The 11,494-nt window shown below is 48.7% G+C and overlaps 1 protein-coding gene across 1 annotated transcript in view; it reads left to right on the top strand.

Moving 5' to 3' along the window:
* Positions 1 to 11,216, top strand: part of LOC126539529 (uncharacterized) — a 33,881-nt gene extending 22,665 nt beyond the window's left edge. Inside the window, exons 3-4 of the mRNA XM_050186402.2 lie at positions 2,308 to 2,471; positions 10,760 to 11,216. Coding sequence (XP_050042359.1) covers positions 2,308 to 2,471; positions 10,760 to 10,970 — 375 coding nt within the window. The 3' untranslated portion in view covers positions 10,971 to 11,216. The remainder of the gene's footprint in view (positions 1 to 2,307; positions 2,472 to 10,759) is intronic.
* The last annotated feature ends 278 nt before the right edge of the window (positions 11,217 to 11,494 follow it).

Below are 11,494 nucleotides of genomic sequence, written 5' to 3' on the forward strand. Positions count from 1 at the left end.
AGTTTCACTTGACAGTGAGCATCGTCTGGTGGCCCCTTCTTTTTCATAATCATTGTCTAAGTCGCACTGTAGCAGGCGTGAACCTAAAACAACTCGCCCATTTTTTTTTTCATTTTTTTTTCTTCTGAAAAGGATCTCGACTAGAATCAAGGTTCTTTTTTGAAGATGCGTCGAAAGTGAGGCAGGCCTGCTGCCATCTTACTCAGGGTAAAAAACGGAATAAGGTAAGGGGAACAGCTTGTGATGTCATGCTAATTTCAAGCAAGACTTGTGAACGGTCTAGCTGGTGTTCCACAACTAGTAAACTTGAAGCGCGAATGAATAACAGTGACCCAGGAAGGTCACGCACAACTTCCAACTAAACATCACCTTTAATTGACACGATCACATACACGGCGGGGAAAGAAACTGTCATATGCAAACGAGTTGCGGGAAGAGTTATCAAGGCAGCTTGACCACCACTGCACTACGGCACGTACCGTGCAGGGTAGAAATTCGAGCATGCGTTTTCTTTTTTCTTCTTTTCGAAGCAGGTGGACGCGGACGGCCCCGTTGCATGATGCACCGATTTTGCACCCCCTGGACCACCTCCCCCGTTCGCTGGCACTTAGATTTGTGCCAGAGTGAACTTGAATTACGGATCACGGTGCATTCGCGCCGGTTGCAACCGCTCGCAACATGGCCGTTTTTGGCCTGCATTCCTTCGTCCTAGGTCAAGCATGACCTTGCTAAATTCAAAAATCCTTCGCAGTTTCACTCTCTATAGCTAAACGTTAAGGTGTTCACTAAAACTAAGGACTTAACTATTGAACAAAAGATTAAGAAGTCAACTCCAACTAAATGTTACTGTATTTAGATTCACTGCAAGATTTTAACGAACAGAAGTTTCCGGGTTACGAGAAGCGTAAAAATGTGTAGAATATCGTGTTGTTTATTACGATCGCGGGAGAGGTAGTCACCTTTAGGTAGATACTTGAAGGGCCGTATCGAGTAAAAATTGAGAAATGTAATAAAGTGAGCAAGTCTAATTTAGTCTAAAAGGCAAATTTACTGTTTTTGTACTCTTGCTTAGAATCAAGGTATCGCACTCCGCTGGCCGCCCGAGACACTTCGCGCGCATTCGCGGGCTTCTTTCACGCTCGGAAAAACACTTTTATGTAGCACGTATTGAACAACAGAAAGCTGTATCGGGAGTTTATCACGTCGCTCTACAATTTTCTCATTGACACATTTCACCTAATTATAATATATGAGAAGTTAATTAAGACTAATGATATAATTAGGGTGATGAAAACAATTATTTTAGCATCCCCAAGCTACGGCAAAACACATTATCTTGGTTCTGTCCAGCTACGTGGCACTCGCCTATTTTTAAACTCTGACTAAAGATAGCTGGGACACCCTGTATATTATATATAGCGCCGTCTGCATCTAGCTTTGTGTTACACCAGAATAAGCTAGCTTTATCATTTCTTGTTTAATTTTGAAAATGATGAATGCCGATGTTCACGGGGGTGGGTTCTTGATTCTAGGAGATTGTCCACGGCAGCGTTTACACAGAACACACGGAGGTGCACATGATATTGGGCCATCTAAACACAAGCGACGCATCTCAACGAGACTAATTAAGGCGCCTAAAACGACGACGACAAAACTCCCCCCCCCCCCCCCCCCCCCCCCCAATTAGATAGATTGTCTACAGACATTTTTGTACAGCAATTTGTCTTCTTATACACTTGACTTTCTGGCTCCATGCGACTCTGTAATGTCAACCGACAAAAGCATCGTGGAAGCCTGTACAGCTCGGACGAGTGACAGTCGAGACAAAGAGCGTAAGGCCATAAGTCCAGAGGGTATCGTGAACTGTTTATAGGCTTCGCACAAATATGCCTGTAGATTTTCTGCGGACTGTCTATACAGATATATTGTGAGAACCACCTTGATGGATAGAGCGTCTATACAGCTTTGGCCCAATAAGATAGTAGACATAAAGCGTAAGCCTGCATAAGTCCACAAGCTGTCTGCGAACAACCCATAGGCTTCACACAAAGAAAAATGCATAAGCTTTTCCGCCGACTGCCTGTACAAATTTTTGTGACGATCACTTTCACGAGTCGCGCAGAAAGACTGCGAGCAGGCACACTTTTGCACGAGGAGCCTCTCGTCGCCACGGTTCGGTATACCTGTCGATACAGTGAACAGCGCAGGCGACGACGTTTCGGGACAGATAATCGGGGGTGACAAAAGCCATGCGCTTTTGTCCCTGCCGTTCATTTTGTTCATCTTCTTCTGTCCCCGTCTTGGCAGGGTGAGGTGGGCGTCGGCAGCGGCCTGATCCCGACCGACAAGCAGCAGCTGCAGATGCAGATCGAACAGAACCGCGACGCCCTGATGCGCCAGAAGGAGCTGCTGAAGAAGCAGGAGGCCGCGCGCGCCTACCGAGCCATGCGGGAGAACACCGCCGCCGCGCCGTACGTCTCTACATATGCGAGCGCCCGATTACCGCTTACGCCTATCTGTACAGCACGGAACGCCTGAAATTCAGAGAGAGCGTGCACCCTTGTCGGGGTTACAAAACGCTCACCATAGAGCACAGATTAAGCCACGTAGGCCCTGCATGCATGGTAGTTGACACTGATGTTTCTAATTGCGTATCGCGCCACCTAAACGGCGCCTCGAGTCATTTGCCTGAACAAGCGCAGTTTCTAAAGCCCTTAATTGTTCACTGCTGAGCCAAGTATCGTTGTACGAAAAAAACATGTGCTCGCAGTGGAGTCACACTTTTCAAGAGAGTCACGCAGAAACCACGGACCGTCAATGTAAGCGCATAGCCTAGTGCTTGATTCTGTGAAGATATTCGCTTTATTGAACGGTCTGAAAGGCGTACGTTTGTTGCAGTCAGAATGTCTGGCTAGCGTTTCGTTCCTTTGCCTTACGTAGGTAGCTTCCTGCCTTGCCTCGCTTTATTAAAAAGAAAATGTGCGATCGATGGTGGAATCGAACCTCTGCCGTCGAGCACAGAAGCCCGCGGCGCTCTAGCCATTAAGCCACAAAAGCTATTTCTTTTTTCTTTTCCATTATTGCATTAAGTCACTATCGCACGCGTACTTCCCGCGTTCCAAAGCCAGCAAGCTCTTTGAAACACTCGCAGCGTGCGCCTCGTGTCACTTCCTCGTCTTCTTTCCTTGTGACAGCTCGCGCTCCGAGGCGCCGCGTTAGACGGCACTATCACCGGCACGTGCACGCTTTTCCCGGTAATTTCCTCCTATAGCAGATTACGCTACTTAGAAACTGTGCGACGTTGTGCCGACTCATGATGGACCAAGTTAATCGTGTTATAACATGTATTCGCCAGAGTGCCTGCTGCGGTCGTTCGGCCGCTGTGGTGTTGAGCTGCTAAGCAGGAGGTCGCGAGATCGAATCCCGGCCACGGCGGCCGCATTTCGATGGGGGCGAAATGCAAAAGCGCTCGTGTCCCGTTGCATTGCGGGCGCGTGAAAGATCCCCTGGTGGTCAAAATAAATCCGGAGACCCCCACTACGGCGTACCTCATAATGAAATCGTGGTTTTGGCACGTAAAACCCCATCAGAACTTCACTGGAGCACAAATGTCACTGTCGTTTTACCATACACCACGTGACATAGCCATAGGCACGTACGATTCTGTAACACACAGTCGCTGATGACGCCACAATTAGTGTTTTTCTCGCTTACGCTCGTTCACTACATTTATGTAGAACTAAACAATCGCCATGGCGTAAGCTCACGTCAAACGGCCAGCGTACAAGTCATGTCATTTCTGCCATGCGATCGTCTTCAACGTGGTCGTCATCATGTTGTCGTCGTCACAGACACGCACACTTGCGACCCGCACACAAACATTACTCAGCTTAAACACATTGGGCCAACTGGTATCGCTTTGCGAAAACCCAGACAACGATGGATAGCCAGCAGGCACCTGTCAAATAGCCTCGCATAACATCGATTTCCACAGTGCGTAGAATCAGCACAATTATTTAGACGGGTACCTCAACCTGTCACGTTGATCAGTACGTCTCTGCCAATGATATAGTTTGGCTTGTTTAATATGGTTTGTAGTTTACGATGTAGATTATGGCGAAACAACGCAGACGACGGGACTTGTGAAAAACGGACAAGAGCGTCGTCTGCGCTATTTCGCTATAATGTACCCTAAACCAACTAGCCCAGCTCAAGACCCTTAAAATCTAGTTAATGCTTCTGTGGCTGCGAGTATGTGTGCTTGTCATAACGATATTGTATGTAGGCTCTACGAGGTAGTGCAGTAGTTATACAGGCCTTGTAGACATCTAGCTTCGTTTTTAACACATGTGAACACTTCATTATGCTGAGTGTATTTCGACAAAAACACTAACGACGAATAATTCGTGAATCATTCATCCCCAGCCTGAAAAAAATATGTGTTTGTTTAACAATTTCGATGGGAGTTTTAACATCATATATGTCTTTGCGCAAGCAGTTGTGTTGCTTCAAAGGATGCGTGCGTAACAACTGTGATTCAGAACGCCCTTTCTCTGCAAACACGCGTGGGCCTGGCCCCGGCAGCGGTGACAAAACCTCCCCAAATCGAGTGGGCTGACCGCGCATAACACCGCGGCGTCTGCTACACCCCGTGGCGTCGGCGTCGGCGTCTTCTCGCCTCGCAGACGTCTCAAGGCAAGACAAAAGACGAGCGCAGACAACGCGGTGTAGGCGTCGTCTGCAACGGCGGCAGACGCGCTTGCGCGAGCACGCGATTCGCAACGCCTTAGGGCATCTGCTGGTCTTCGTGACGACTGCTTCCGGTTTCGAAACCGCTCGAGCGACGAGAAAGACAGTTCGCCGGACTACTTTTTCTTCTGGATATTAAGGCACCCTACCAATAAGAGCACGCAGCAAGCGATATTGCCATCGCATCAGATAAAGAACTCCCCCGAGGCTGCTTCCAGGAACCGCCGTGTTGATGGGCCGAAGCTTTGGAAATCGTGAAGCATTAGGTAACCTTCTAAAATACAATTTAATGATGCACTACCTGTTGGTGCTAAAGCGTTGCAGCTATATTTTACGTAAAAATGGCGGAGTAGTGCGTCTGCTGGAAATGTGTTCTCGGAACATGGGGGGCTTTCGCATCCCACATGCTAATTAGCTTCGAAGGGACTTGATCGAATGGAAGAGGAAGTGACGTCAAACCATCCCTTCGCATGACGGCATTCTCAGAATGAAAACGTGCGGCGAATCGCCAGACGGGTGAGCAGACGATTCCTTCCGAGCAGCGCGCACGTTCGTCTGTCGAGGAACCCACATATACGCGCATCTGCATAGCGTAAAAACCGTGTAAAATATGTGGCGCACGCCCGCGCATGGCGCCGCGGCGCTTTCACGTGAGCAGACGATTCAGGTCAGCGGCTTCCACGCGAGCGGCGAGCGGACCGTGCAGGCAATCGACTGCCTCCTGTTCCGTGCGTCTCGTCGTCCGCTATCGGGAACCCTAATCTCATCAATAGCCATAGGGAGCGGCCCTCTCGGCGACGCAAGCGCGCACGCGTTGGTTTAGAGGCGTAACAGTAGCAGCGCGGGGCCACAGCTTCGAGCTACGCTCGATTAAGTGGACCGCGCAGTAAAGTGAAACGAGTTTCAAGCGGCGCGACGCACGTCGAGGTGCGTGCGCGCTCGAAATGGCGGCCACCGCCCGATTTCTTCGAATTCGATGACTCGAGGGGGCTGCTTGGTCCCCGAAGAACCGTGCCCTTCCACGGCTTATTACGGTTGCCCATGCACTTATGATCATTTTTCCGCTGCGAATGCATGCCTTCAAAAACATTGCATCGACTAAACCTACAAACTGCTGGTGAAGAAAATTAGCGCAACAAAACACAACGTAACCAGGAAGGGAAGACAAAGGCAACCGCTTCCCTTCCGGTGTGCGTTGTTTTGTGGTGCGCTAATTTTTCTTCACCAGCAATGCAAGGCCAACAAGCCCATGCAACAATTAATTCTTAATCCTACAAATCCGCTTGCTATACCTGTGGAGCGCTAGGAACAACGAAAAGATTGCTCGAGCGCTTGCCTAGCCCCCCCCCCCCCCCCACCTTTATGTATTCAGTGCTGCCAACCTCCATAGCCAGTTTTCCCTTAAATTTGATGAAAAGCTCCCTAAGTTTCCTTACATTTTTTTTAACATACGCCTGTTCAGTTTGTCCCTATGGCTTTTTTAATGATGTACCTTCTTTTCTGAAGCAAATACACTGTTCTCAAGCTCCTTTGTCAGTCTCCAAGTCTCTGCCCCATATGTCAGCACCGGTAAAGTGCACTGATTGTACGCCTTCCTTTTCAATGATAATGCTAACTTCCAGTCAGGAGCTCACGATGTCTGCCGTGTGATCCAATCCATTTTTATTCCTCTCTGAATTTCCTTCTCATGATCAGGGTTCCCTGTGATCAATTGACCCTAGGTAAACGTACTCCTTCACAGATAGAGGCGGACTGGCGATCCTGAACTCTTGTTCCCTTGCCCGGCTATTCATCGTTATTTTTGTCTTCTGCATATTAACATTCAACCCCACTCTTGCACTCTCTCTGTTAAGGTGCTCAATCATTTGTTGTAACTCGTCTGCAGTGTTGCTGAATAGAACAACGTCATCAGCAAACCGAAGGTTGCTCAGATATTCGCCGGTCGATCCTAACTCCTAAGCCTTCCCAGTTTAATAGGTTGAACACTTCCAAGCACGCAGTGAATAGAAAGTTAGCAAGCTTTTATCATTGCGTGGCTCTTTGTTGGTGTTACTCTCAGTGACGCCCGCCATACATAACAGCGTAGAGGTTTAGATATTAGGAACTATAGCCCGCCATATTGAGGGTGACGCGGTATAGTCACTAAAATTCGCAACCACATGTTCTTGGGTGGCGCAGGCACTCTGTGCAAGCGAATCCATAAGTTAGATGTGCCGCCTAATGAAGTCACGCACTGGAACCTTGATTTTTGATTCTGCCACTCGAACCTGATCGTCAGTGGCCATAATCGGCTTTTCAGGGTTCTCGCTCATCGTGACCTCCACCTGCAGGAGAAATTCAACCGTCTGAACGACATATCTGATTACTGGCAGCGCTTAATTGTATTTGACATAGACCACAATTGTCCACGAACTCTTGTCTCACCCAGAAAACAAAAACCATTTCACGACATTCAACAAGAAGGTGGTGATCTCCAAGTTGCTGTGGTCGGCGTGCGAGGCGACTAAAAAAATGTAGTGCTTCATCTTTAGTGTCATAACGAAAGCTGGTGACTTCGCCCGACTTCGCACTTATTAGCCGCTTGTACGCCCTTGCCTGAAACTAAACGCCGATGTACGAGTTTTCTTTCATAGACAAATCTTGACAAACTGCAGCGATGTACATCGCGAATGCGCAGTGCACGAAGACAACTTCTCAATGCGTGCAATACAGCGCGGAGTACGAAACAGCCCGCACCATCCGCGAGCAAGATAGGTATATATTCTTGGAAGATTAGCTCACCTTCTTTTGTGACACAAGGTCACGCCAGCACTTCGTTCCCGTCCTTGCAGCCAATATTCACTATCATCATTATATCAGCGCCGACAGTCACAGACAAAATGGCGCCACGCGTTTGCAACGCCAGCCTGCTTGTATTGTCGTCTGCTGCCTACTCATTGAAACTGCAGTGTAGAAAGCGTAGTTTTCGTGCTACGCTACGGCTATAATAAAGTGGCTTCGTGTAGGTGGGCGGAGCTACACTTTTCTACACCAAGTAAAAAAATTGGCAGTGACTTAGCTCGGCTATGCCAGGATATACGTGGCTAAAGCTAAGGCATAGCATGGTTAGTCTTGGTTAATCTTGATTGCAAGTCCAGGTTAGTCTGGTTGAATTGAATTGAATTATGGGGTTTTACGTGCCAAAACCACCTTTGATTATGAGGCACGCCGTAGTGGAGGACTCCGGAAATTTCGACCACCTGGGGTTCTTTAACGTGCACCTAAATCTAAGTACACGGGTGTTTTCGCATTTCGCCCCCATCGAAATGCGGCCGCCGTGGCCGGGATACGATCCCGCGACCTCGTGCTCAGCAGCCCAACACCATAGCCACTGAGCAACCAGCGCGGGTGGTTAGTCTGGTTGTCTCGCTATGTTGCGGCGTTTAGCCAGTGGTTCGGCGCGTTGTTCGTATGTTCTCTGGGCGATTCGTTTCCTCTTCATTTCGCTCCGATGTCGATTCCAGGCCTCCTCCTGCTTATCAGTATTGTCGCCGTCCATACTGTTGCGGCGCACGCGAGCCCTCCTTTTCAATCCTCCGACATGTTATCAGGCATGCGACGCAGCTGGCGAAGCGAACGGAAGCGAGCACAACGACGAGGAACGCGGTGTGACGTCATGTGCCTCCTCGGAGCACGGCCATGGCGAAATCGCAAGTTCGCGGTCAGTAAAGCTCTCGCTTTAAAAAAAAGAAAGCAACTTCCTACACTAACTACACTTGTGTAGCCAGCGTAAGAAAAAAAAAAAAGAATAGCCCTAACGTTAAGCGCCTATAGACAGAACGAGAAAAAGTAAAAGTAAAAAAAAGTTCTTTTCGCAACTCTTAGTAGGATGCTTGCAGGAGTCGAGAAACGCGCATATATATCCCAGCAGTGATGCCTTCAGGTAGCATGCGTGGGTTTGTTAACCAGTTGCCTTCGGCCAAGAAAGTTCACGTACACGTGACGCCTACGGCAAAAAAGGATGTTCCACATCCGCCGTCATGGCCGCGAGGTGTGGCGCAGGATCACTCCGCATTTTAATGCTAGTTGATAAACACAAATACCCCAGAAAGCATCGCACGCGTAATGCGAAGGCGTGGGTTCGTTACCATCCTGCGGTAAGTTGTTTTTTCATCTACTTTAACTTTCACTTATGTATCACTTCTTTAATTCAATTAGGAACTTCAGATAATTTCTTCTATGATGTCCTCGCGGCGTCATTGTTTGTTGGCTTCTTATCACGACATACGTCACCTGGTCACGCCTATGTGACTGGGTCCCAATTGATGGAGCAAATCAATTCTACAGTTTTGCAGGGCTCTTGCCTATCTCGTAGCGCTGCCGACAAAACGAGGAAGCAAGCCTTTTCTCTCGTTGCCGATTGTAACGTGGCTCATTAAAACAACAAACGCCAGAAACGAGCTTTCTCCGATGGGGAGAACGTGCACGAAGTTCGCAGTGCCCACCACGCGTGGCGCTCGAGTCTTTGGGAAAGCTGTCTGCTGGACGCGCGTGAAAGCAGACGATAATTAAGGCGTCCGCGTTCGTAGTCTGTTCCCACTGCAAACAATGGCGGCCGCTCCCCCTGCCGGGATCGAAACACGCGTGCGTGACCGAACGCTTGTCACCCCGCGGCGGTCGCGTAACACCTTTTAGGCGTCGCCGCCATTGTGCGCAATATGCCCGATGCGGTGTCTTTGTGTGCTCGTTTTACTGCTTTGCCGGTTGGCGCTGCTGGACGACTTCCCGGATGGCATTGCTTCCTATACGCTTTGTTCTAGTCCCGTTCCGTGAGAAAAACAGACGCCGTGCGGGAGGCTCGTACACGTTCCCGGTGTCAAAAACAGAGCCGTTGCGTAACGATTTCCGCTATATATAGACAACCTGCAGAGTATGACGCCACAGCAACGCTGCGGCGCTGCCATCGCATTCCGTATTTTGACGAATCCTACAGGCATGACATTTCTCAACAGGCAAGATTAATCGGCGTGGCCAAGTTTTCCAAAGTTGCTCTGCATAGGTTTGTAATTCGACGCGGCGAGCAGCGAAGGATCAAAAGTGTCAATACATTTGTCTATTCTCTTTACCTGTATTACCACATGTTTGTTTACAAACACGCAGTTAGTCCATGCGATGTGGTTTATCGTTGTTGGATGCTCGGTTCCAAGACGCTACAAAATATGTGAATACTCTTTCACTAAAACATTACAAGTTAACAAGGTTGTTTGCTTGTAGAAATGTAAAACAGTGGTTGTAGTAAACGGCAATGGCCTATCGTAATTCACGATATCGTCATGGTTAAGCTCCCCAAGCAACTAATAAAAGGTTAAGGCACTGCTCTGTCATGAATTTCTCTAAAGTGAGAGAGCCCTTGCCCATTATACTCTCATTGCAACGTAACAGGTGGCATTTGCGAGTCACAGTCTGAAACACTGGGTACATTTAACCAGGCAGAGCCATGCAAATTGCTTCTGTATGTGAACTAATCATCTACATTCATAATGCCCCTCACTTAAACGTTATCAGTGGGACGTATGCGATGGTCTAGTGAACAAAGCCCAGCCGATCCTTTGATTTGTACATGACCACGCTGACCCTAAAAGGATACTAAAGTAAAATATTCAATCGAGTTAGATTGAAAGATTAGGCTTTTATAGTAAAGAATTCGTCATTCGTAGAGACAACAGAGCTTTTGTAAACGATACACTGAGGAAAGAATAAGAGCACCGGAATGGCGCCACCTGTTGTGGATTATGGTACCTTTCATGTGACATGCGGCACTGGCTGATTTACACAAAGCGGCCTACAGGGTGGTCACGTAGAGAAAGCCTCAACTCGACCGTTTTGTCGTGGGTATTTCAAATTGAGATGCAGAAACGGTATCTTCGGCGACAATTTTCTGCTCAACAAAGTGATATGACACACGTAAAATGATAGACTTCCAGATGAATCATCTAACAATCTAACTCGGCCTTTCTCCGCTGCCACGCAGGTCACTGGCCGCGCTGCTGATGGTGTGCATCTGGATATCCCTCGTGTCCGGCTTCTCCATCCTGGCATTCGGCTGGATCTTCAACGTCTTCGTACAGGCCACGCCCTTCTTCTACGTCTCGCTCGGCACCGGTTCCAGCCTCGTCCTGCTCGGCTCTTTCCTCGCTGCGTTCCGCAGCAAGACGCCGTCATCCGTCGCGTTCGGCGCCTGACAGCCGGCGCTCGGTTTGTGCCGAGACCCCTGAACACGGGAGCGGCACGGTCGTGAGAGAGAGAGAAGGGAGCGAGGGGTCTTTTGTCCCCCATCGCTGCTGGGCAACGATGATGTGGGCTCGCTTGCGAAGAGGCGAGTGATGCCGTCTGCATCAGAGCAGCTGGCATGACATCCGCCGTCTGCTCGGATTGCTTGAAAGTTTGTCCCCGGAGGTAAACAGAAAATAAAGTGGTTCCCCCAAGCTCTTCTGGGTTAAGGTGCCGGGTTTTTTTTTTTTTTTTTTTTGTCTGTGTATGTGTGTGTGCACATGGTAGGAAGAAGGGGATAGCGAATGAAACAGAGGGTCTCACAGCAGCAAACACAAAATGGGACAGCAGCTGGCCTTGAACAAAGGTCGAGGGACATTCGAAGCTATAGTCACAGAAACGTGACAAGTACGCCTAAAACGGGTACAGCACGTAACGTTATTCATGATTGAAGTAGTAACTTAGCGCGATAAAAACACGGAAACAAGAAAGGTGG

The sequence above is a fragment of the Dermacentor andersoni genome, chromosome 11 (genome assembly GCF_023375885.2).
Source record: "Dermacentor andersoni chromosome 11, qqDerAnde1_hic_scaffold, whole genome shotgun sequence".
NCBI classification, from domain to species: domain Eukaryota; kingdom Metazoa; phylum Arthropoda; class Arachnida; order Ixodida; family Ixodidae; genus Dermacentor; species Dermacentor andersoni.